Genomic DNA, 27,902 nt, shown 5'->3' with positions numbered 1-27,902 from the left:
TTTAACTACATAAATATACAAACTTAAAACTTAGTCTAAAACAGAAATCAGAGGTAAGAATAAGCAGTTGGTTTTCAGTAAAAGTTAGATACAATTTCTCACACGGGGTCTTCTGTTTTTCAGTGCAATTACCAGCAATCTGGCCGTGGAGTTGAGCAATGAAAAAAATGAAATCTGCATACACAACAAAAGTATTTTGAGCAGCACGGTGAAGAACTAAGAGGTTCTCTTTAGAGCTAAGTATGCTAGATGAATGAGCAATACTGATAGCAAGATGTGTATTGATACTGAAGGGGAGTTTGAAGCACATGCCTGTCTCAATGCAGAATTCAATGGAGGAATGAAAATTTGATCAACATGAAGCTATGGCAAAGACATGTTAAGACAAATGGAATGGGAAACTGAACGCAGAAAATCATGGTGCATTTGAATTGCTGGTCCTCTTCTAAAATATCACTGCGTGTAGTAGAGGCAGACTGTTTCAGACAGTATCGGCAGAAATGACAGTGCAAGAACTCTCCTAAAGAGCAGACTGAAAACAACCATTTGCCTCAGAAAGAAGACGGATAAGAGAAGACATAATAAGAATATATAAAATATTGAATAAAGAAATAAGACTGAGAACATGAGGGCTCCTGTCTTATAACTATGAAAAATTCCCTTAAATTCAAAAACTGGATAATTTAAACCTGATAAAAGCTTTTGCTTTTTTTATACAGTGCATAATTAGACTGTTGGGCTCTGCTGGAGATACTTTCACTTTTCTCTGTGATAACCTTAAACTTTCATTTGTACATCTTAAGTCTATTTTTATTTTTCTCTTTTCTCTCTGTGTTTGCCAAGGGAAACTGGAAAAATTAATACATGCTTAGTTGTCTCCAGATATAAAGCAGTTCAGAGAGGAGGGCACTGACTAATTATATAAAAAAATATACAAGGAGCTTATATGAGATGAGGAAATAATTGAGAATCCAATACCTGCTTGCAGAAATACAGACTCTTGTCTTCCTCGCTGATATTATTCTACTGCCACCTAAGCTCACCCTACAAACCTGGCTATCTTTTTCTAGCACTCTTTGTGAAAGCATCCTCACCACCATTCCCTGACAGCTTCAGATCAGCCCAGAGCAAACTGATGTGAGCCAGAACAACCAGGATCTGACTGTAATTAACCACACTATGTTAATTGCTCCTTCCTGTTCTGATGACATCAGGGAAGCAGGGGAAGAGCCTGGGGTAAAAAAAGTGCTGCTGTGCTTTCTCAGTTTCTTTCAAACCTTGGAGGAGATCCCAAAGGGCTCCCATGCTCACATGAAACTGAATTTTAACACATTATGAGAGAGCTAAGGCATACTCGCAGTTAAATCTGCCTAGACGCAAAGAAAGTCTCTTGTAGTAGGTGGAACTACTCCTAATTTAAGCACCTTGTAGCTGACAGGGAATTTGCCTCATTTTCTGAAAAATGACTTTGTAAATTTGGTATTGTAGGGCTGGTAAGGGACAAGAAAAATACAGAGGTTCTGAATTTCAGATCATACAGAACACGATGTCCCAACATCCTGTGTTTACTAAAGACCAGCTAATCTTTTGTAAAGGTTTTGAATCGGTATTCTTAATATCATGGGAAGTGATTACACCTTCACTCTAGGCCATGCTGCCTCTCAAAAAGAAGTGCTAGTGAAGTGCAAAGTCTAATAATTGTCACAGGTAGCAGATATAACATTAAGTACATCCTGACAAAAGATTAATAGCAGGGGTGCTGCACTGCAGGACTGAGGCAGGTAACCAAATGAGTAAATGTCAAATGAAGGATTATCCTCATTTGATGCTATTTCATACGCCTCCTTTCTGCATAATCTCTCCCAGCTGAGACCTAAACCAGGTGTTTTCAAATGCACAAAGTAGCAGCTCTACCTGGCGTGCTAAAGATCCACTATTAGCTGTCAGCAGGAGCGACATCTTCTTTTCAAGTACTCAGCCAGTAGTCAGGATACAGCATTACGCTGCCAGCTGACAATGACAAAGTGCCAGCCAAGTCAAGCCCTATCTGGATTGTGCTAAACTATTATTGTTTGTTATTCAAAGTGCAGTAGTACCCGTGTCAAGGACCAGAGCCCTTCTGTGCTCGGCTCTGTAAAAACACAGCCCAAAATGTGACTCCTTTCATTTGATTTCATCCTCAACATCCTACAGTGCCCATATAAAGAGTCCTATGCTGAAAAGCTGTGTGAAGCACGGGTTGTAATCTTTCAGCCAGAGGATGTACTTTTTTTAGCCAATGCATAGAACCAGTCAGGTCCTGGAGACACTTCCTTAACACAAGTAGCACCTCTGCAAAAATAGGTTAAGACAGCATTGAGCCTGCAAAATCAAACACGCTAGAATTAAACCTCCCATGCTGTCGTGTGCTCCCTCATCAGCCTTTAATTATATGACCACACACCTTTTTTCCCCCTGCAGGATTCATACCTCATTCAGTGCACAAGATACACGATAGTCTTCAGTGAGAAACTCTCTGGAATTTTTCTTCTCCTTGCCCATAGGCCCTCCTCCCATTGTATTTAAACCTTCGATGAAGACATAATTACTGATACCCTCCTGACACCCTCCTGAGCTTCTCTACTGTGCTCATCATTGTACACTCTAAGTGCTTCACAAAACATTAATGCTTTCGACCTCCCTCTGAGGTGAAGGGGAAGGACTCTTGTTTTGCACAGGCATTTGAATCAAAGAAAGATTAAGGTAAAAAGTGCCACTTATTGTGGTTGCCCAATTTCAGACATAGAATCTTAGGATCACAGAATCATAGAATGATTTGGATTGGAAGGGACCTTAAAGATCATTTAGTTCCAAACCCCCTGCCCTGGGCAGGGACACCTTCCCCTAGACCAGATTGCTCAAAGCCCCATCCAGCCTGGCCTTGACCACTTCCAGGGATGGGGCATCCACAACTTCTCTCAGCAACCTGTGCCAGTGTCTCACCACCCTGACAGTAAAGAATTTCTTCCTAATACCTAATCTAAATCTGCCCTCTTTCAGTTTAAAACCATTACCCCTCGTCCTATCACTACACCCCCTGATAAAAGAGTCCCTCCCCATCTTTCCTGTAGTCCCCTTTAAGGTGCTGGAAGGGGCTATAAGGTCCCTCAGGAGCCTTCTCTTCCGCAGGCTGAACAGCCCCAACTCCCCCAGATCTCCGGTGCTAGTTAACACAGCACATTAAATGTTCAAAACAGCTGTTGGGAAGCTTCAAGCCATGGCTGTGAGCAATTCGGCTCCTCTGCAGAAATAAGAGTGTTAGGCTGGGCCTCCAGAAGAGAAACTGTATGAGCCTGGTGGTCACTTCTGACTAGTTCTGTTTGCCCAGCATCAGGCTGGGATTTTGCTGCAAGAGCAGGGTCTGCCCTCCAGGCAGCAAACAGGTAAGAGGCTCCTTCCTCTTTTACAGCTGCCTGGGAGAGGTGAGGTAGGGTCCTGTGGCTCCGACTGATCAAAAGGATGTTCAGCCTGTGCACTGAAGCAGGTAGGGGCCCTGTGAAAAAATACTGTGCAACCCTGAAATTAAAGATGGTATCAAAGCACAATCACAAGGGGGCAGTACCTTCATTCTCCTTAATGACTGGCTTCTGCATGCTTTATTTTGTAGCTTTTTCTCTCTTCTAGAGAAATCCTATAGAATCATAGATTCATTTAGGTTGGAAAAGACCTTTAAGATCAAGTCCAACCATAAACCTAAGACTGCCAAGTGCACCACTAAACCATGTCCCTAAGCACCACATCTAGAGGTCTTTTAAATCCTCCAGGGATGGTGATTCAACCACTTCGCTGGGCAGCGTGTTCCAATGCTTGATAACACTTTTGGTGCAGAATTTTTTCCTAATAACCAATTTAAACCTTCCCTGGTGCAACTTGAGGCCATTTCCTCTTGTCCTATCACTTGTTACTCGGGAAAAAGTAACATCCCCCCCGCTACAACCTCCTTTCAAGTAGTTGTAGAAAGCGGTAAGGTCTCCTCTGAGCCTCCTTTTCTCCAGACTAAACAAGCCCAGTTCCCTCAGCCACTCCTCAGAAGACTTGCTCTCTAGACACCTCACCAGCTATGTTGTGTTACATAAAAGCATTTTGTCCCAGCTTGCTTAACCTGGACAGGTCCTGGTCTGACTCCTGTCTCTTCTGAAGACTGCTTTTTTCTCATGTTCAGGCAAGGCTGTTATAGCTGGGCAGAGAGCTTAGCCTCCACAAGCTTCCTAAGGATGTACCAGATTAACCAGAGCCGCAGCTTCAGGGGAAGGTCCTCCTTCCTTTCTATGGGCCCTGGACTGGAACATGCTGAATTACTTAGTCTATTTAACACATGCTAATAGAAACCTCTTTAGGGCTTATCACTTGGTTGAATGGAACGATTTCTCAAGAATGGCAAAAATCTTACCTATAGCATCTAGGCAACATCCCTGTCAAATTTTAAGTTCTTGGTGAAAAGGTAGGAAAAGGTCTTTTAGTTTGTACAGAAAAGTCTCTTCTTCCCTAACTTCATTCTCATAAATTAATAACTTTGCAAGCGCTTTAGGGAAATATGCAGCAGTAGGTAGGTATCTGCTATGAAAAATGCTGCCAAGTGTGAACTATTTGGGCGAAGTTAAAAGTGACTGGAAACAAGATCTAAAAGTAGAAGGATTGGATAATGTTAAGTACAGTTAATGCTACTGATGCTGCCTAAAATACAAATCCTTCTTGTCTCACAATTCCATCGAGTTTTTTTTTTTAACTGTACCATTTTTCTTGCAGCAACTCCTACGATATTAACCTGCAAATTTCCGGAAGCTGGGATTTTACACGAGGAAAAGTTTTTTCTACACTTTGATCACTGTTGCAGTCAGGGTATTAAATGGGATGAACCTACGGTTTGATTCAGTACAGAAGTTCTTGTGCCGGATGCATTATTTACAAGACAGTGAATTGCAAGAAATTAAGTTTTACAGATAGTCTTATTGCTATTTCGTCTTGGAATTTATTAAAGCAATGAAGTGTGGCCTGGGTTTAATACCTTACGTCACTGTTTATTTTGGTGTAACTTTTACGGACAGGTGCACATGTGAGAAGTTAAAAGGCACCAACAGAGGTGAGCTGCAAAGCTGGAAAAAGAGCTAGCTCTGTTCCTTTCCACCAGAAAGAATGGAGATGTACGTTTCCAACTTTTCATGTTGAGCAGGCATACTCTTACAAAAAAAATAAAATTAATTCAAAATGGTGTGAATTTCTGGTTTATGCATTCCTGGTAAGTATGACCAGGAAGTGCTGACAGCTTCGTCAACCATAGGCTCAGTCCCACAAGCCTTGCTTTCTGCAGTGACAGCAGTTCACAAGATTCACTGTTCTACTCCTTAGCATCCTTACTCAGTCTCTGCCCGTAACTCACTCCAGTTCCACAACTGTCTTCAACAAAACTATTCATCTGTCTCCAGCTTTGCAGGGATGGCCCTTACGTTTGTGATTCTGTGTCAAAAACATATACCAACCATTTCCAGCTGTGGAGGAAGAGTAAAAGGAGGCAAGACTTACTCCACTGCAGAGACTATGCCAACTTTCATGCACTATTTGCTTTACCAAAGTTACAAGCAATGGAAAAGGAGGTTAGTAATTGAAGTGCCATCCCATCTTAACAACAGTGGGGATAGTACACCTCCACATAGTATATGTATTTAACAGATGTGGTCCAAAACTGCTGCCAGCTATTGACATAAATCATATTCCACGTTATGAAGCTTCATAATTGGGATCACGGTTACACAGATTGCAGAGTTGTGTTGCAGAGCTATGATATCATACCTATGAAATATTATACACCTAGTGAAGTACATCAGAGCTATGACGCACAACTATTTAAAAGAAGTGCTTAAAAAAACCCCAACAGCACTTATACTAATACCAAATATTTACAGTGCTGTCACTTTCAAAGTTTGGCAGCTTCATGGTTTCTAACACACCAGTTGCATGCCCCATTTTCTCCAAAAGTTCAAATCCTCATAGCCAGTTTTTGAAGTTGTAAGTGTGTCATTTTTTCTGGAGAGGGATGTTTGAGCCTTGCCAAGAATGGGTCTTTTAGATCTCAAGAAACTGCTGTGGGGACTTGCTCCTTTGCCTCATTGCAAATCGAAGGTGGAGGTTGCTTTTAAGCCAGGGACCAGCAGCACTCCTTATCTGAGTGCCATAAATGCAAACCAAATATTTCCTGAGACTTTGCAGAGGTGGTTTTTTTTTTTTTTGGAATAGCAAAGAAACTTTTCTCAGTTAACGTATAGCAATGTCACAAATATAAGAATGTTCTGCAGTTGCATCTCCATTTTTTTCTGCTGTTTTTCTTCATTTTTTTCCACTCCCTTTTTTGAACATTCTTGGGTTTGTTCCCTCTCCCTGTGCCCTGTTTGCTTTACTTTCCTGTACAACTTTTGCCTACCCTCTGCTCTTCTGTCTCCAGAACAACTGTTTTTGGCTGTTTTCTTGTGCACGCAAGTGAAGCAGCCAAGTGAAAATCACAGCATTTCTGATGATACTGGATGATAACAGTACTTCCTTGGTACAAAAAAAAAGATAGTTTAGTCACAGAAAGTCTAATCTTTCCATATACGAACTAAAATATGGAGATGAATACCAAGAAGTTCTAGCCAAACATTTTAATTTAACAGTACCACGTGTTTGTGCTTTACTCTCTGATGATTATAATGTAGGAACATTTCACTGTCCATTATATCTACGGCCAAAAGAACCCAAGTGACTTAAGTCACAAACCTATCCTAGAGCTTCATCTCTGAAAACAGATTCCTGAGCACATATACACACACCATAACCGCTGGTCAGATAGAGTATTACCTGCACAGGACAATAATATGCCAACAAGTCCCTTGTGGCTACCTTTCTGAGAAAGAAAAAGTATTTTGTACTTTCAATTAAGCTCCAGTGAACATAAATTATAGAAACTGCAAAATACACATATTCACAAAACAAAACAGTTACTTAAAGATGTGAGTATACATTCATATTTGCGTGTGTGTATGACACATAAATGAAAATATACAATATAGGTAGAAAATGCTTACCTTATTGCACTTGCAGATAAGTGGCCATAAGAACCACTGGCTGAGGAACTGCTACGAGAATTATTGAGAATTGTGACCAAGGAATTTGGAGATGTCCGTATCATGGTCTGAAGGTCAAAGCTGTGATCAGATAGGGGGGATATGGACAACGTACGCTTTCGGCTTGGTCTAGCTGACAATCTCGGACTCGGAAACCTGGCGCCTGTTATGTAAACACAAATAATTATCCACCAGGGTACTTAATCACATTTATTTGTTATCAGTGATGGGTAGAGGGAGTTGCAAGACACCAACACGCTGTGACAAGCCCACTCTCTCCACTTGTGATCTACTGGCTACGATTGAGGAAAATTAGGAAGAAAAATCTATCTTTCTGTGGCTTACCTCAGGGGAGCTCTGTTTATTAATGTGCAAGCAAAATGATAAATTGCTAAACAAAAGGAAAAGACTTTTATGAGTTATCCCTCTCATTTCTGGTGATTTATGAATCTGATGGCTTCTTAGACATTCGCATCATTAATTCAACCATGAGCAATGAGACAGTGGTTCAGATCTGGGCTACCAGCAAACCCAAACCCACATCACTTTAACACATACAGCCAAAGCTAAACTTGTAAAATACAGTGTAGAAATGAAAAGGCAGCTTTTCCTTTGTTAAGTGTAATTCTGCCTGGTTGATACTTGATGCAAAACTAAAAATCAGGGCTGAAAAAACACTATAAAGGCCAGCTCTATTAGCAGTAGTCAAATTGAAATTCACAGTATTCGACTGAGAAACAGTCGGCTTTATTTGAATTTGTCCAGGATCCCATGATATTCTTGTGTTGTGGTGTACAGGGGTCTATGACTGCCAAATTTCTTTAAAACTAGTGATTAAGCTTTTCAAAGCAGCAAAGAGAAGGCAACCATACGGACACCATTTAAATAAATGCACATTGCATTTCTGAATTTTCTGTGTTGCTCTGAAAACCTCTACCTCTTCTGGTCTATTTTACCACGTCATCCCAACTCTCTGCAGTCCTGACGGAAGATATACCACCTTAAATTTCTTCCCTTTATTTAATTATTTTTGATCTTGGTTAAGACCAAGAGGGAGAGAATTAGCTTCCCCACTGCGTACTGAACTATTTCCTTTAATAGTACTGCTGCTTCTACCTTTTTAATCCCTTTAACCTGTAGTAGAGGACTGAGTCCTAACGATCTTGACAGCCAGGGTCAGGCAGGTCTTGGGTTTGATGCCTACTTTACAGCTACTTCTCCTGGAGTCCCTGACATTGTCTGTAACTTGCTAATAATTCACAGTTGGCCACAAGCCTCCATTATAGGTCTGCCTTTCCTAATTCTTCCTCATGTCTTGGTGCCAAGGACCTTCTTTTCTGCTGGGTATTTAAGCTTACATGCCTAATATTAACCAGGAGAAGAACCCATCAGACTCCAATTAGACTCACCTCAAGGACAGAGCTGGATGAGAATCTACCATTACATTTTCCTTACACACCTGAGTGGGTTTGCCCTTCTTTCTGTGAGTGCTATCTAAGATTTTCATCTGGTATTAAAATCTGCTATGACTGTGTGATCAGAACTCCATCTATAGTCCTACTAATCTGTGCTTAGATTCACCTTAACTAGCCAACATGGGTGTCAATTCTCTTTGGCATCTGGCTAATACAGAGTTTTTTCCTCTGTTCTCTGTCTCCACAATAGGCCTTAGCCCATACTGCTTCAGTCTTTCAATGAATATTCATGCTCTGGATTCATCATTTAAAACTTAGGCATAGCCATTTATTCCTAAAAGCTACTACGTGTTATTTTATGTAATCTGTTTTATCTCCTTTTTATGAACTTGCTATTGTACTGTGTCTGCTTGATATTTTATTAGTGCTGTGATTCGTGTCTTTCAAAGGCAGAGATCTTTTTTTTTGTGCTAAAATAAAACCCAACAATGATCAGCAGCTATAAGAAGCTGCAACATATTTAATAAGGAAATACAAGAGACATGTAATGGTAAAACAAAAATAGTAATACTTTGCACTTTCATCCACAACTCTCCTCTGCTGACTGTTCATCCAGCATGAATGAGAACAACGCCAATGAAGTCAGTAGTGGGAACGTAATTTGCCCCAGCTGACAATTCAATTCAAGTGCTTTATAGGTGAATAAACTCTGTTATCATGCTTTTACAAGGGGATAGCTAAGTACAGGTGTTCCTGGTTAAACAGCAAGTGAAGAGGACAAGCAAGACCTGCTAGACATTGGCTGACCAGCAAAATGAGATGTTACTCAAGTACTGCTATCACAGTATCATATGTTCCTACCAGCCATCCTAGTGGTGTGCGATAGATGACAGCAACATTTTGCAATCATGCGAACATAATTATGAACCCTCTGTTTTCCTCAAACTAATGGGCACAGACCTCACTGTGCCAGCAAGAAGGCATCACAGATGTTCAGAGGGGACAAGCACAGCTCCCTTTCTTTTGATAAGCACGACCTAGTTAAATTTCTGTATTTACAACTAAGATTCACCATGTGCTACTGATGGCCATGTATGAGCAGTTTCAAATGTGATTCCCAGGAGAAAAGCTTTCAAAAAATTGCCTCTTATGGATCTGAAGTCCAGTTTTGAATCCATACAACTACAAAGGGATTGCCACTTATTTGAGAAATTCATTACAAGCCGGCAAAATATGGACTGATGGCTACTGATGAGGCTACTAGAGAGGGGGTGCATAGGTTTGATCAAAAACATGGAGCAGTTGTTAAGAATACTAACACCTGAGCATCTCTCCTTTGAAGCTAGACTGGGCAATAAAAGCAGGAGAACACAGTTGTGTTTTGCTGCTTCTGCAATCAGACACCATTTATTTTCCATGCCACAACTCCTGAAGCGGACTTGTTGGTATTCCAGCCCACGTCTCAGAGAGGACTGAACAAGCATTACCGACAACTGTTCAAAGCTCTTATGATCTTGCAGAGAAGCACGGTCACCCTCGACAGATCACACAGAAGGGCAATTTATACTCCCTGAGGTGCTGTGCAAATTCTCAAAAACAGCAACGAATTCCCTCTTCCTCCTCTTTGCCCTTTCTGGACTGAGCCCATCTCCTTTACCCCTTGCCTAAGTCATGCTACGGCTCGTGTAAGACGTCCCTCTCCACTCACCGGTCATTAAAGCTTCCCCTTGCCTGCCACCTGCTGCCAGGGCATCCCTGTCCCCGATCTGTGGGGGATGCACCAGATCTGTGGCAAACAATAGAGAAAGACTCTCCTTCCAGCTGCAAGGGGCAGAGCCCAGGCTTCAACCACACCATGCAGAAGTCTTGGGCTTCCTCTTCTCCCCCACCTAGATCTGTGAATTCAGCAGTCCCCTCTACCTACCTGGGATGGGAAGAACCTCCTAAGGGCCAACAGTCTCCTGCAAAAAGGGAGTATTTCTGCTTCACAGCAGGAGCCAACAGCTGAGGCTGGGCAAGAGCTCTACAGAGTCTGACCACGGGAGAGGGGGATTCGTGGGCCTTCAAGGGAGGCCACAACTTTCAAAACTGAAAATACAATTAAATGGAATTACTGTTTTTTCAGATCTTCATGGTTTAATTAGGTTTCACATGCCTAAAAAGTCTTAAGCATGAGCTGACCACTCATTACGCTGCAGGACGTTTGCTAAACCATTCATTTAGCATAACATCAGTCTTAGTTAAGATGTTACTATAAAAAGGAATAGGTCACAATTTGTCAGTGCCTCTGAATACTAAACCAAACTTTTCAGCCTTGCCCAGGCATTTATTTTAAAAACAAACACTTCAATATTTACTTAGCAATTTGAGATGTTCATCTGCTCACAGTATTCTCCCACCGAAGCATCACATTCCCTACTTAATAATACTTTAAAAGCAAAAAAGGCAGGAGCACTGAGTCACTAAAAAACCATTTACCTCTGTGCAAGTGCTGAAAAAACCCCATCAGTTTTGGCAAAGCATGCAAATGGAAGATGACAGTGAAGATTTGGAGTAGACGTTACAGTAATGAAAAGTCAGCAGTTGATAGTAAAGACTTGAGTGTGCCGACAAAAAATCCAGCAAGTGTCAGAAGAAAAGATCTTACTCCTGGGATGGAGATCAATTCTAAAATAACAGATATCTATCTCCATCATAAATTTCAAAAATGGAATATGCCATCCAGCAAATTTGCCCATGAATTTGATTTCTGAGTTGAAGTTTTTAGCATTGCTTAATCATTTATAAGGCAATCTTCAGACATGTATCATTTATTCCATCCCTTTAAATCAAACTTCATCAAACCCTTTTTATTCCATCCCTTTAAATCAAACTTCTTTGACTCTGTCTCAGGCACTAGTTTTTGTTGAAGGCTGAGAACATGGGAAGTTTATTTTCATTTTTTTACATTGAAGCTTTTTTGTTTCTTTCTTTTCCTTCTAATTTCTGCTCACAGATGTGTATACTTTGTTTTAACTTCATGAAAGTTTGTCATAAATTTTGCCTTAGTTTTCAAAATGGTAAATCTGTCATCAGTATGAGAGGAAAAGGAATGGCTTTGCTACTCCACCCTCATTCTCCAAATGTGCCTGAAAATCAGAAATCAAACCCAGTCCAAAGCTTCTCACATTGGTTTAACTCTTCAGGCTGGCTGAATTCTTTACGTCAATTGGGTTGCTTTCAGTGTCTCTAATGCCAAAAGGGGTAGGTCAATGCTGAACACCTTTGAAAGAGAAAAACCTCCCATTCTCAGTAAGCATAGGCAAGAGTTAATCAGAGTGAGGATATTAATACTCTCAGGGTGAATCTAGAGACCTCAGGGAACATGCTTGCCTTCCACTGAACACCAGTTAAAAGCAGTGTAAAAGACATTCCCCAGATGAAAAATGCAGGTATCAAACCCAAAAGGTTGTGATTTTTGAAACTATTTAAGTACATAAAAGATAGTTTTGGCATCCTGACAGTATCCTTACAGCCACAACAAGGAGTTTCGGTTGTTGCTACCGTGGTACTGTAAATACGTTCCCCATCTACTCCCTTCTTCCTCATTACTTTGATGTTATACTTAAAGGTAGCACATCTGACCCTTTGAGATCAAGCAAGAAGGCAGGAATATTTGGCCAGGGAATCTGGCCACCAAAATTGTAGAAAAGCTTTAAAGCAGCAAAGAAAATTCTGGTCCACTTTTCATGCCACACAGGACAGGATGAGAAAAGATAACAACCAGGCACACACAATCTTGGCCTTTTTCTTCCACAGTTTATTAGATAGTTCATAGACAGTTAAGTTCAGAGCTTCAAGAAGTCTACTGCTCTTTAGACAAGATTTAACTTTCTGATTAATGCTTCTCCCCACTTATATCATCCCCATTTTGAAATCATTTTTCCAGAACCACAAAGCAAAACAAAAGGCCCAAAACTGCAAAAAACTGTATGTAACATGCTTTTGTGCCCAGTGCATGCTGGTGTTGGAATTATTTGTACTACAGGAGAGGGTAGAGATGCCAAATTACTGTGCTAGATGCTGTAAAAACACACAATTAGGAGACAGACTTGCCTCACAACAGAAGAACAACGTCTTGCTTGTATCTATTTGGTTGTTGCGTGGAATAAATGAGCAGCAGCCTTTGAGTGAGTTGAGTTAACTTGCTCAGAATTTGATAGCAGATAATGAGGGAAACTACCAATCTCTCTTCTGTTTCCTTTGACAAGACTGGGCAAAGGCGAAAGAGTACTTTTAAGACCACCATACAAATCCTTAAGAAGAAAGATCCGAACAAATGGCATTGCTTTGCATTGATCATTGTACTTTGTTATTAAATGCAAACATGGGCATCCTTATTGTTTTTTTTTAAAAAAGTCTTAATATCAGCTTCCTGCTAATTGTTTTGTTCTCGTTTCTAATCTAAAATTCTGACAAAGAAGAAAGGGGTTTTCTTTAGCATGATGAATGATAGGACATTCAGATTCCTACTTAATGACAATTAATTTACTGTATACCCATGCAAGTTAAGATAGTTTTAATTAGTTTTTACAAAGTAAAAGGGTAACTTCATACTCTATTTAGATAAAAGCAGCTATTGCCTGACTAAACACATTCTCATCAAATACAGAAGGTGAGCTGAGTGACCTCACTACGATTCGCTGTTATTTTAATTCTCTATTTACTGTTTAAAAATAACCCATTTGCATAATAGCACTACACAATTTTTGTTTTTAACTCTGAAATAATCCCTAATTGAAAAGTTGCTGCTATAATGAATCTCAAATGTGTGATCTTAATTTTTAAAAACAAACACAAAACAAATTAAAGAGCGCATTTCAAATATACCGTAGCTAAAGCTGGTGACAGCAAATATCCTTATTAGAGATAGTTTTTAGGCACCTTTTGTGAATGGGCTGAAGTTATGGCCAAAGGTCAAAACATTTTCACTTAAGTAAGGAGTGATAACATTCTTGGGATGCAAAAGCTGTAATTCTGTGCAGATTACAGCATACACAATCTCTACTAACACATGAAAGTCCTTTGTGCAAATGCCATTATTTTTATGAGTACTGCAATGTCTTCTGTTTTTCTTAAGTATTCTGGCATACCTCTGGGTACCTATCTTCCCATAGACTGAACAGATGCATTCAATCAACTCTGAATCCAAATATGTGGTTTGGTACTGCTACCTACACGCTTTCAGAAACTCTGTCTCAATAGGAACCAAAACCATTGAAAGTATAAAATATCCCTGCTCACGGCAGTGGGGTTGGACTAGATGACTTTTAAAGGTCCCTTCCAATCCAAACTACTCCATGGTTCTATGATCCCTTTACTTCAATGAAGTCATGTCCATTCACAGAAGCTGCGGATTTGTCCTTGCAACTGGAACATAGCAGCAGATTTACATTACCTGAACCACACGTAACAGAGTTTCCGTTCTGCAAGATATTATTAATATGCAGTAAATGCATTAGCAGTATACCTCATCTCTCCCTATTCCTCTCAAAATCAAAATCAGGAAGTATCATATTCTTAAGCTTTCAAGCACTGAAGCCTGCACGTTAATTTCTGGTTTAAGTCCAGGCTACTTGTGTGGGTTTATTATGTTTCTGAAGTGGGTTCAAGGTATGTTACATTACTGTGAAACCACTACGCAGGCTACCAGTGCAGTGAGATTGATAACAGAAACTGAATTAAAAAATCCTTTGCTATCAAGGTAAGAGAATGAAAGCAGCTTCCCTGCCCAGTTCCACATCTGTCTTCCCTGATTCTTGTAAAAACTGTTGGTCAGTCAACTAATTCAAGCTCTCAGGCATGTGTTCTGCAGGGGTAGCTATCTATATTCCCAAGCGTTCCAGGAGTGAACCTCCCAACTCCCACACTGCTTGAGATCAGCAGCTATGGCATGCAGCCAATGGCAGGGAAGAAGAAACTGCATGCTAACAAAGACTTTAAAAAGCTGCAGGACAACAAGGTGGTCTAATGCTATTGTATTGCTCTGTACTACCAAGCAAGAGTCAAGAGTCACCACCTTTTCTTGTCACCACCTTTTATTTCCCTTGTTGGAAGGAACTGAGTACGTCCCAAAAAACATGTAAGCATCTTATGACTAGAGGGGAGTACTCTGCATAATCCCTTCTGGCTGATCAAAAGCGACAATAGTGAGCAGTTTGGAATGGGGTGCTCTCTTTCCTCCTTCAACGGAGAAAGGGAGACAGATTACAGGTCAGAACGATGCTGAAGTAGGTAAAGAAAGCTCTTAATATTAAGGAGAACTAAGTCAGGATCCTTGAGAATTCAGCAAACTGCTCCACCTTAGAAGTGGTCTCAAAGTCTATCAATCTATCACACACAACTCGTAAGCACGGTGACCACTCTCTAAAAAGGAGTGGCGCATGCCCTCCTAGTGGAAAAACAGACGTAAACCTTTTATTAAAAGAGCTCATCAGGGAAATACTGACCCAAATGATCAAAGTGAGTTACTGATTGTGAACACAAAAGGACATTTTCAAAAGCACTTAAATCCTGCTGGAAATAAAGTTTATAACCTGTTTCCAGGAGCAGTCCTGTTCCTCTCCCTACTTTCTTTCAAAGTTTACTTTCAGACTTGACGTAACCCTTGTACATTTGGCAATCAACGCTTTGGCCCTCCAACCTCATGAGGAGGTTTACATTGACTCCCACTTCTCTATCTGCGTGGAGGCCTTTTGGGTCAGACCAAGAACAACCCACGTGGTTCCCTTTAGAGGACTGTCTATATTTCTAGAAAACGTCACTTACTATCCATGGCATGAAGATACTCCATGTGAAGAGCACCAGCTCCTGCAGTGGCAGCTGAAGGAATGATGTCTGCATACGGGCTGCGCTGGCCTGCCAACAGAGCCATCTGATGATAATACTCAGCTGGACTGACGCCAGCATGTGGAGCTAAAAAACACAACATAAAAAACACCGTTAATGACGTAAGATAAACGAGAAGGAAAGTTTTATCACACTGCCGGTTTCTCTGGCTATTAAAACAGCTTGTTTATTTTTTAATGTAATGCAATGTCTGCAGTATGCCACCACCAGTCAATATATTTCAACCAATGATAATGCAAAGACACCGTTCAAAAAACAGCAGGGCATAAAATATTAATGAGCTCGGTGATCTCATATTTTTTATATTTATTATTCAGTGACTCAAAAAGTGACAGGCTGACAGCAATGGAAACCAGTATGATTTATTTAGTGACATAAAAAAGCAGGAAAACCTTCCTAGAGTTTTATTCCCATTTACCTCATTCCTGGCCCAAAGGACTACGTCTCTAAGGTAACAACGTGGCTGAACTTCCATAAGCATTCAAGTTTCTGGAGTCTCTGCTTAGAGGACCGGAGGATTTTCATTCACAGTGGCAGTTTGTGTATAAGTTTAGGAGTAAACAAGGACAAAACATGTTTTCAGGACCAATACTAGTTGTCCATGAACAATATAGGGGCAGTTTTGGGGGAAGACAGACTGAAGTCAATGCATGTGGCCATTCCATCCTTCAAAGTTCATATATAAGTGTACTTGACACATGAGACTGTTTGCAGAGTCAAAACCACAGACCGGATAGGCTCTACATTTTACAGTGAGATTATGAGCGATGCAGTCCTCTGATAATGACTTTCTCTCCTGTAAAAATAATATACAAGCTTTCTGTTCCCCTGCAGTTTTCAAGCATGCTACCAACTAATGGGCAACTCTGGACAAACACAAAAATACACATAATTTTAATATCATCTCACCTCAGAAAGCATCAGATGCTACAATAAATTGAGGGTCATTTCATGGGCTTGTGTGAGAAGTACTCAAAAATAAGGTGGGCTCCATCTCCTTGATCCTGACTCTGACTTGCTGTGTGATCTGAGCAGCCTTCCTCTCTGCTCTCTACTTGTCCCGCTTGTAAAACAGTTAAAATTTCCTTACACTCTGCTCACCAGAAGATGGTACGTACATTTGCCTAAAACACTTTAAGTTCCTTAGATTAATGGGCTACACCCCAACAGATTATTTTTATATTATTTCATATTATTTAATGAGATTTTTCTTTTATCCCAGCAACTGAATCTTGAATGGAAACAAAATTTTAAGGTGAAATTCTTTGAATTACCAACTTAACCTGAATATTGTTACTTACACAGTATTACTAAAAGGATAATTTACATTTACATTACAGAATTGGATCCTAAATGCAAACCTTAGAAGCAAAGAATCAACATTGACACTAAAAGGGGGTAAACATGGCATTGGAGTTTGGAGAAAAGTTTATTCAGCAACAGATTTCTAAAGTGTGTTTTTTCTGAAGTTTATTTTTACCAAATAAAATGGAAGAATGTGCTTTTGATGTTATAATGTCAAATATAACCAATTTCAGGAAAGGTTCAGAAAAATAAAAGTACATCAAACAGGGACAGGAATCGCATAAAAAATGAGCTGAGATAAATTAAAGGTTGTTGGTATTTTTTCCAAATTACAAATTGGTTTCTCAATTAAGTATAATCTACTTCAGCCACCACCACTTTCTGTGAAATGGCAAGAAAAATATTCAGATCAAATTTTAAGAGGAGTAACTCACACTGAATCACCGATTTTAAAAGTTTTACAGTAGTAGGCAACCATCATATCTTTCCAGACACACTTAAAATACTTCCTGAGCTTTCTGACATAAGTGTCTGGGTTAACTAACAATAACATTGGCTACAAACTTTAAAATGAACTGCTGCAGAAAATATAGTGAGCACATAATTGCATTACTAAATGTTCCATATGCTGAGAAATGCTCTGGTGCTCCTTAAAGATCATTCCTTACTACCTTCTTCAAACATAAAAAATTAGCCTACTAAATGATGTATTGCATGAAGGGTAAAGGAAGGGTAAATGGGAAGGCCCACAGCCCTGAATTTTCTCCTGTTTATTCCTGAGTATCTTCAGCTTTGCCCCTGCTTTTTTTTACAAGGGGAGGCATTTACTTCTGCATTGTGGGCACTGCTGAGCTGCACTTGAGTGCTCGGCTCTACACATACTGACAACTCAGTCTTTACCCCTGCCCCCACTTTGTGTTACTCAGGGGAGTCCTCAGCCACCCCTGGCCCACCGATTCTGTTGGGTGAGGTGAAGTGACAAGACAGAAGACGGCCTACCATTACTGCTGCTGTGGCTGTCATTAATTACAGCTGGCAAGACTTGTAGCGAACATGAAACTGCTCGTCGTTATGTTCCAGATTGTTTTGGCTCCCAGCCATCCCCAGATCTGTGAGTCGACAGAGTGAGCCCAACAGTACACTGACCTAATTATCTAACTGGCCTAAAGCAATTAGGGTAGCACTAGAAATCTCACTATGACTTTCAGAAGAACAGTAACAACTTCCAAGTTTTCATAGTTCAAACGCTATACGACTTAAGCCACGGTGTCCATTATGTTATTAGTACATTGTGTGCATGTACCCCTTTAATGTTTTTTTTTTTAATTTGCATCCTAGTAGTGCCCAAGTCATGACTTGGACTATCTCATCCAGGAACCTAAACCTGAAAAAAGCATTTCATTGTATACCTGACTAATCATACAAGCAGCTATGAATTCCAGAGAACAAATTTAAAAGCTTTTCAATAAGCGTGGTGTTTTACTAAAATATTGCCAGTGCCTCAATCAAGTTACTGTATTTTCACGAGGTGCTGCACAACACCTGGGCTGTGGTAACTGATCAAAGATAAGCTGTGAGCCTGGAGGAAACGTGAAGTGGCATGCATTTGTTTAAAACCCAAAGAAAGAAGCTTCAGCTAGTAAGTTGAGCTTGCACTTATGAAAGGCTAAGGTTGTAGATACAGTCAGCAATCAAAGCTCAGGGGATGAGTGGTAAGACAGAGCGTATCCAACTGTATTGTCCACACCTGAGTGTCCCATGCCATCTGTAAGCCCGTGGGTATCCAAAGCACCTACATGAGGCTACATGTTCTTCTCCATAGAGGAGAAAACTGCCTTTCTGAGGTGGGAGCTGGAGTTGAGGCAAGGTATTTCACAGAGCTGAACTGACACCAAACACCTATGTTGTAGACAGATGAATCTCAGCACTTTCATAGTTATGATGGACCTCCAGACTCAGCTGGTAACATGCAAGTGTCTGTATCTGGGTGAACTGAATGGTTCTCTAAGGCTCCACTGACTGCACTACCTAGAACTCCCTGGACTATAATGGCAAAACAGCACACCAAGATCACAGACAGATTTCTGTACTGTACAGACCTAAATTTAGGTGCCAGAATCTGGAACCAAATTATACCCTGAGACGTCCTAGATTTTCAGAGAGATTATCACTGAACTGGTGAATGTGGCAAAGCACCTCGAGGAAATCTCTGCCCTTCTGGAGTGTCAGTTGTGTGCTGGGTCAGATACCCCAGTGTATCCCACATAGCACTACGTACCTACATCTATGTAAATGAATTCAGCGTTGTGTACCTGAGACCAAGAGACCTGAGACCACGTGGTTGTGCGATAGATGGTTTCCTTCCCTCCTTTCTTTGTATGTGCAACAGGAGCACACCTTAAGTATAAAAGAAATTTTGCAGGAATGGGATCTGAAGATTATTGAAGGAAAGACAGTAAAGTGTTCTGCATATAAGCTTTTGTGAAAAGCCCAAATATACGTTGCAAGAGTCTTCCCAATTTATGCCATTACATTACAGCTTTATCATGTTTATCCTACATCAAAAGCTCCAAAGCTCCCTGCGCCAAAACATGTATTTCTGAGCATTCAAATTGTTCCTTCAAAATATTTAATACTTTGGCTAAAATAAAAAGGGTAGAATTAGCAAGGATTCATACAACATCCAAGGTGCTGCTAAGGAAGCCCTATGTGCATGCCATATACCTTGACTGACAATAGGTCATTAAAATTTATTCTCATAAGAATATGTGCCCATAACTAATGGATTAACTGTAAAGGTATATGTTCTTATAAGCGAGGATTAATTAGTTATCCGTTTGGATAGGGCGCATCGCTCATTTTTCAAATTCAGCTAAAGGCAGCTTAACTCTGTTTGGTAAGTTTCTGCATACGCTAAGACCTTTCCCACAGTTAATATAATAGCTTAATTATCTTCACTACATATTTGTTTCCAAATATGTTATATTTTAGCTCTCTTCAGCAAATGCTACAATTTTGAAATGTTAAACTACTTACTCTATCATTGAAAAACCTACTGCTAACAAGACTGAGCCTTTTTGCAACTCTATTCATTGCTCACTTCAGCAAAATTCCCATTGAAATGAATAGGAGATGTGCCAGAGTAACGACAAGAGTGATCACAGGAGTTCACTTCAACCCAAATAACCTGGGAAGTCATAGCCATGGTCACACCAAGACCTAAAGCATTGATACTTCAAGTATACTGCCCACCATTTAAACTAAAGGGACTAACCCTGATCATTAGCCACTCCTTCTACATCAGCCTGATTGCATTTGGCCGTATCATTGGCTAGGGTAAACTGAAATAATTCTGCATAACTTGAACAGAACTATTGACTAAATATAACAAGTCAGTGCATACTATACGTGATGGAAAACTACTATTTTAATAAACAAGCCTTTTGCACCTGAAGAACTCCGTGGTTATAAACTGATCTACACTCACGAAGAATCTCGTTCTATTCAGTGCAGATACAACTGATTTCTTGGGAGATCAGAATCACACCCCAGGTCAGCTCCACAAACAAAAGATGTCACAAGACATACACCACCCTTCCAGCTTAAATTTTGAATGAGGCAGGGCTTTTTTTTTATTCTCCCTGAAGTTTCAACGTTTGTGAGATGTACAAATGAGCCATGATCGGCTGATGAAGTATTGAAACATTTATGACATAATGAATATGTCTGACAAACCTGCTGAAGCTGCTTTGAACAAGGGGGAAAAAATGTTGACAAGATTAATATAACTTAAGTTGCTACAATGACAGAAAACAGGAAGCCTGTTTTAACCCACCGTCTGTTGGGCTGAGTCCGCGGGCTGCCGAGATCATGGAGAGGGACGGGCTGCTATGCAAGGACCTGATGTAGTCCATGTAGGGGTTAATGTATGGGTGAGGGGTGCTGAAGGGAGACTCCGATGTTGCAGCAGGATTTCGGTGTGGGGAAATTCTAAGGAACGGAAGCTCTGAATATGTCGGGCTACTAGATAAGGCAGAAGGCCTGGAAGAAAAAAGAAAGAAAAACAAACAAAACCCAGCCAGGTTATCCATACAATAAAGAAAAATACTGTAAAGGTAACACATTCATTTCTTGAAGAATAACAACTGGGTTGCGCATGTAATGACTTCCACTAAAGTCAACTGCCTGGTAAGAAAAAGGATAGGAAAAGAATTCTTCTCTGTACCCATTATTAACAACATTTCTCTGACCAATTTTAACCTGAGTTTATATTTGGTTTAGTCTTTACATCCCTCAGTACCCTCTCCCCATGGAGTTCAGCAGAAAATCACTTTAATTAGTGTGAAATATGCGCCCTGTATATCACATATTAATTCTTGCCGCAATATGGAAGATATACTGAGATGCTGAATCATTTAAATCTTCAAAACCAATGTGGCTATTGGAAAAAGAGTTTTGAGAGCTACGCTGCACCCACTCCCTTCATTTGTTAGCTTACTTTTCCAAGATTGCAAGATTACACAGAAGTCATCTCAGAAGACCCAAACTTTGTAAGCCATTAAGACAGCTGGGTCCTTTGGAGCATTTTTTTTGTTGATGTCCCTTCCCATGAAAGATGCAGAAAACTTGATGGCAAAGGAAGAAAGATTGCTGAATATGTTTGTTTTTAGCATGGCACCAGAGACCGATGCCTTTAACAAGATCACATTAATTAACAACCTCATTCTTGCTGTGGTGCCTTCTCAGGCTATGTGTATAAAGCTGTGATGAACCAAGGCTGAAAGCTGAGTTCACAGCTGACAAAAGATAAATAACCTGCCATAACCCGACCCATCATCCCACCCTGTCAATATGACAGCATCCGGGCTCTGTGTGGAGACCCTTCTCTCAAAGCATCCCGCCTCCAAAGACACTGGAAAAAGTCCAAATTTCATCAGAAAGGGTTGGAGTGCCTGCCCTTGCCAACCTGCTCTTTGGCAATAGACAATGATTAAGCCTGTCATGCATTTGCTGTAGTCCAACTGGTTGACCTGAACTAAATGCCTTTTTGTCCCTGTTTTTCCAATTAATTTAGCATATATACAGCACAGACACAGGCAGCAGCTGTGAGAGCAATGAGGGCAGCCTGTTCCTTTGATGCTGCTGGCTTACAAAGAATAATAAAACAAGAAATGTATTTTTTTTCCTTTAACATACGCATACCGTGATCAATGGAGATAGTTGTCATCACCTAAAAGGCCAACGGAACGTAATTTTACATAGGAGCCAATTCTGCCCCGCCATCAGCTTGGAAATGCTGAGCGGGATGTATGAGCGGGACAAGGACCAAAGTTATGCATCCCTAACACGACGCCAGCTTCCCTGCTACAAAATCCATGGGGGCTCATAAAATCTGAGGAATAAAGATTTTTCCTGTCCCTTCCCTTCCCTACTAGGCTTTTATGTGTTTCTTGTCCTCCTATGGCTTTCTCCAAGATAAGCCTGTTTGGCCTTCCCGTACAAAATTATCTCCTTGCCCCAAAGTTTGATAGAAAGATGCATCCGTTGTGTACTAGCAGCAGGTACCAGCAGCGCAATCACTCCTTTGGCACCCAAGCAAGCGACCCACACACAGCCCAGCCACTCATTGTTATACCTCCACCGTGTTTAAAATGCACCGAGAACGTGAAACCAGAAGCCTCTTTCCACCACTGTGCAAAACAGGCATCTCCTTTCCTCAGAGCACTTTTTCTCTGCGTGGTTTTGAAGCCCCTGTGTTTTACGGTGGAAATGCAGCTTTACTCTTGTTGGTACTGTGAAACCCGACCAGCCGTGAAGCATTTGCTGTCTCGCGGTTCCCTGTCAGGCTGTGTGTGGAAGGCAGGAGCCTTAAAACTCATGGTGATGTAGGAAGCAAGAATACCACAGCTGAGTATCACATTACAGAGTGAATTTCCCATCCCAGCAGTGAGGAAAATATAGTAGTATAGCAAATTTAATACAAGAGTAACAAAGAAACTAAGTTTGGATGTCATTTTTTCTAATGTGATCTCAACTCAGAAAGAGTTAGAAATCCGAAGAGTATGCAGGCAAGCGGGAGCCCTGGCCTTATCTGGTGCATATCAAACAGAAAACTGTTTAAAAGCTTTTGCAAGAAGGCTGAAAGTCTGTATCAGCCTCAGTGATTCATCCTCATGCTGGCCAACAGCCAAACGCTGCCGCAGGAGCAAGATTAAGAGCCAGGCTGCCAGCTTCTCCCTCCAGATCCAATGGGAGCCATTCAAGGACACTGGGACTCAACCACTTCTCCTCCTCCTCGGCCCTGCCTCTTCCTCTCTCCACTCCTCTGAGCTCCTTAGTTTTCCAAGGATGCTAGGGAAAGGACACCAAGCTGGGTAACATCAATCGACAGCAGGCACATAAGCTGTATTAGCAGAAGCAGAAATAAGAGTCATCAGATTCCACATAAAATTCCCAGCTCTGGACTTGCATGTTTACTCATCTCTCTCCAACATCTAATTTTAATGTGCTGCTAACTTCTCCGCTCACTTCCAGCTCGTACTTTTCTCACTCCTCTGTCTTCCAGCCCCTCCTTCCCCTCCAGCCCCATTTTCCCTCCTGCCTCCATCTGCTCTCAGCTACAACTGTCTGGGCCCTCCTGATTTATTCCAATTAAACATCACCTATTCTTCCCTTCCTTTTCCTCCATGATTAAACTTCACTATGAACATCGTTCCAAAGTATTGTTTAACTGCCTTCTTCAAACTAAAATGTGACTTTTAGAAAGGGTGTAGCCAAACACGTTGTTGCTTTGCAGCCTCTCTTTGCATAACAATAAAGAACAACTTTTGTCCTGTAAACAACAAACAGTACAGCCCAGGAGTGGCTCTTACTTACTCAGTGACAAAAAAATCAAATCTCCAGATGTGGGTGGTAATCCACCCCTATCATTTTTATTTCACATATACTTTGTCCCCAACCAGGGCAAATGGTGTTCTGCCTTGGGTCTACGGCTGCTTCGTGGGATGAAATGAGGCCTCAACATGAGAAAAGGTGGGGACATTTTCACTGATACTGCTTGAAACTTTATGCCTCACCTGTAAACCATGGGAAGGCAGAAATTGCTCTGCATCCTCTCCTACACACGGGTTTTCCTGTTCAATGACCTACTTGGAGCACTAAGGCTTCCTTCAGAGAGATGGAGCGAAGCAGATACACGCTCTTTTCTGAATCAGGCCCTTTGTGTCTACTCACAGAGATCCTGCAGACTCAACTCAAATTTAATACAAAGCCTATCATACTTTTAATACTAATTTGAAGTTGTAGGTCTTCAGGTTTGGGAGTAAAAGAGATCCCATAGCTGTGTTTTATTACTGCAATTTTTATCCTGGCACATTAGGCTGACTTTACTATTTTCTATCTAACCCTGATTACATCTATACCCCTGACATAAAAGAAAAGCAGGAGAGAATGGGGCTGGCTCTGAAGGGTGACTCCTCCTTTATGTCCAGACCACCTTCCTGCTCACCGCTAAGGTGCCAAAATACCGTGTCTGCCACACAGCTTCCATACCCAACACAGGTCTTCCCATTCCCCATCCATCTCCAGCCTGCTAACTTCTCCCTGTCCCAACTCCAGTGCTCTGGAAAGCGTCAACTACTCAGCAGGAGAATGGCGCACATGTGCCGAGGCAGTGAGATCAGGGTGAGGGCAAACAGGTGTATTTTTTCCTATTAGTCACAACACTTTTTTTGATGAACGTTGCAGAGGTGTCTGCACAGTCTTAAAAACTTACATGGTCACACCAGTTCAGCAGCTGCGAGCAGCATCAGATGTATGGCAAATCACAGAATGCGTGAAGCCACTTTTTTTTTTAATGCTTTTTTCTGACCACTGCTGAGCCACAGGTGAGCTGTACGTGAGATTTCAGTTATTACTCATGAAAACGGTGTGTCATTTTGTTTTGTTGCTTACAGCTGCAACAGATGAACTCTGCACAAGATGACTGACCAGCAGCAGGTTTGGATTTTAGCCGCCACAAAAACTGAACAAAGTGCAATTACCTTTTCAGCCCTTTTTTTTTAACTGGGGAAGGAAGATTATGGGAATCTGAGAGTTGATGCAGTAAGCATGAGCGAGTTACATGTATTCCAAAATGATCTGCATGCATTGATCATTACCTAGTGCTATCTTGAAAGGAACACACACTTTTTTCATCAGCAGAGAGAACAGGGGTAGAGGGGGCTCGTACCACATACTTTAGGTTGTTTTTCGTACCTATTCATTAGTCGGTTTTTCAATGAAGAAGATCAGACACTCCAAATCCAAGTGGAAATCCTGTACCAAGTGGCTAACTCCTGCAGGTGAAATACTGCTGTCTGGCTATGACTAGAGGTAAAAATCCCCAGGTAGGTAAGCAAGCACAGAGCTTGTTGACTACATGGCCCTTCAGCCACCCTCTCTTCTCACTGCCACACTGACAGGATCCAGGAGCATAATTTCCAGTCTCTGCCTGTGCCCCTGGGGCAGTAGGGTGACGTGGGACAGGTGCTGGACTAGCTCCAGCTATTGGGGTAGAGAAAGCACGGAGTATTTTCCAGCTTATCTCATTTTTCCCTTCTAACTTGCACCTTTCCTCCCACCTACATTCCTGATCTGCAGCACAAGGGAGAAGGAAACCACAGGTGGGAAGACACAGCTTCCTTGAATTCTGTACATTCAAAAACCTAAAATATTTGGTGATTTTGAGCCTGCAAATAATGAAGACTGACAAAAGTATTATTGGGTTTTATTTTCCAAGCTAATAGACTTGTAATTGTTCAGAAATTTAGTAACAAAACAAGAACACCAGTCTCCAATTTCCCCTTCTCCTTTTTTCACACCATTCCCACCTAAGCAACACAGCTTTATCGTTCATGTAGACCTAGTGAAGAGCCAAGCAGAGGATCAGCCCAAAGTACCATGAATGTGTCTTATGTGGATTTACACTTGCAACTGGGTAAGGGTGGCTAACCCAGGAATTGAAGGAGGGGAAGGGATGGGAAGAAAGGAGATCCAGTTCAGGGTGGCGGAGGGCACCAAGGGCCAGCTGCTCTCCAAGGGAAGGCAAGTCAGGACCCAAGGTCAACCCCAGCACAGGCAATGCACTCCATGCCACCACATCCAAGCTGAGTGACCAGAGCCAGGTGCTGGTAACAGGGTCTGTCAGCAGTCTCAGACAAAGCAAAGCGACAAACCGGGTCTTGGGGGGGCGGGGGGGAGGCAGCCCAGTGCAGAAGGAGATAAGGGCAAAAACAGCACAGGAGACAAGCTACACCATAGCTCTGAGGGCTCCATCCAGGGGAACAGCGACCTACAGTGCAGGCGCAGAGCTCAGCCAGGAGCAGCACCAGAGATGGGCACTACCTACAACATAGGTCAGGCAGGGACTAAAAGCCCCAGGTTGAGCTTAAAAGGGGCTCCCGGGTGCACGGGGTGTGGGTGGAGCTGTACCAGGCAATTATGGCCTATTAGTGGCCTCAGGGTCCTCACACCGGGTTTCTTTGCTTTGGAGTCCTTGAACTGCTCTAAGACATGCCAGAATATCAAATACAACGCACGTTGTCCCTGTTCTTGCATCTCGTGCAACTGCAAAAAGTACAGTGGGTCCTGGGGCATGCTTCTCAGAGCGCTCTTCAATAGCAATGTTTTCTGGAAGCAGATATAAAGCCACTCAGGACAGTCATGAAAGTCTGTGTCACTGGAAAATATGGATAAAAATTTTGAGGTTGGTTTGGTGTTAGAGATGTGATCTGTAATAAATGGATTCCAAATAGCTTTAAGCTGTGCTTGGGCAAAAGCCTCTTCTAAGCACAACCTTTCTTAAAAAAAAAAAAAAAAATCATGGCAATTTAAGCATTTCCTGATTTTAAAGGAAACTATAACTCCAGGACTGGAAATTTTAATGCCAAGTTTTGTCCTGATAAATTTTTAAATGGCTCTTTTATGAATCTGTTGAAAAATACATTTATATTGAAAACAGCAAGTGATCCTTAACTATAACATTGTAAATATGACACTGAGCTGAGGTTACAGATGGAACAATAATCTATCTCACAGAACAAAGCTTGTCAACGAAGTGCGATGAAATATTGTAACATAACCTAATTTATTATTGCCTTTTCATCCATCTTGTTATATTATGAAAGTGTCAAAGTTCAAACCTCGATATTTAATCATTTAACAGTACGTTATTCAATGCTGGAGCAAGCATTGATAGCATAACTCTCATACCAACGATATCCACACTGTTTCTCTGATACCTGTTCAATTCAGGCCTGCCTGAAGAATTGAAAAATGTTAAACTCCTTAAACTGCCTATGATCCTTTTTTCCTTTTCCTTTTTTTTTTTCCTGCAATAATCTTCTGATGGCTGCCCCCAAAACATTAACACTTTTATTTCTAGTAGATCCTGGAAGATGGACAAACAATAAGGACTTTCTTGTTATGTAGTTACTCCTACTTTAAAGCATATGGCTCAATTCCTTTGGTAATATCTCCCATGCTAAAGAAGTACTGTTTGTTTAATGCCATAATCGCTTGTACAGACTGACCATTCAGCACCAGCAGTCAAAAACCAGCTAATAAAAGGTTATTATATTAAGCACGCTGAGCTCTAAGAAAGTAAGGCCTGATCCTGAAAATACACGTGAGAACAACTCTAACAGTTGTGATTAGCCCAAATGATCAAGTTACTCCCCACTGTTAAAAGCACGTACACAGTTGTAGATGGTTGATAAATCAGGCTCAGGCAGCTAACTATACACCTAAATGATACAAAAAAATTAAGAGTCAAATAATCATCTTGATACTCCAAATCTTTAGTTGCTATTGTAGGGTTCTACCCTATATAAACTGCAATCGATGGCAAACTGTCCGCTGATTTAACTGATAAAATCCTTAAGTGATCATGGACATGATCTTCGTAAGTACAAAGTGCTGACCCAATTCTGCTCTCCCCGAGAGCCACCAGTAAAGCTTCTACTGACTTCAATGCAAGGCGAGTGAGGCCAGCACTGAGTATTTTAAAAATGCAATTCCATGGTCCCTTTTCTCTTTGCATTTCTAATAGCATTTGTAAAAAAAACCCATGAATATATAGTATGGGAAATCAATAATATAATCTTTTAATACTCCCCCCCCC

The 27,902-nt window shown here is 41.1% G+C and overlaps 1 protein-coding gene across 1 annotated transcript in view; it reads right to left on the bottom strand.

Annotated features, from left to right (window-relative positions):
- GLI3 (GLI family zinc finger 3) overlaps nucleotides 1-27,902 on the bottom strand; it is a 209,126-nt gene that overhangs the window by 49,527 nt on the left and 131,697 nt on the right. The window contains 3 exon segments of the mRNA XM_009889427.1: nucleotides 7,095-7,296; nucleotides 15,356-15,502; nucleotides 20,577-20,782. Coding sequence (XP_009887729.1) covers nucleotides 7,095-7,296; nucleotides 15,356-15,502; nucleotides 20,577-20,782 — 555 coding nt within the window.

This window comes from Charadrius vociferus, unplaced genomic scaffold (assembly GCF_000708025.1).
Source record: "Charadrius vociferus isolate BGI_N301 unplaced genomic scaffold, ASM70802v2 scaffold97, whole genome shotgun sequence".
Lineage (NCBI taxonomy): Eukaryota > Metazoa > Chordata > Aves > Charadriiformes > Charadriidae > Charadrius > Charadrius vociferus.
This window is presented reverse-complemented; position numbering and strand designations above follow the sequence as displayed.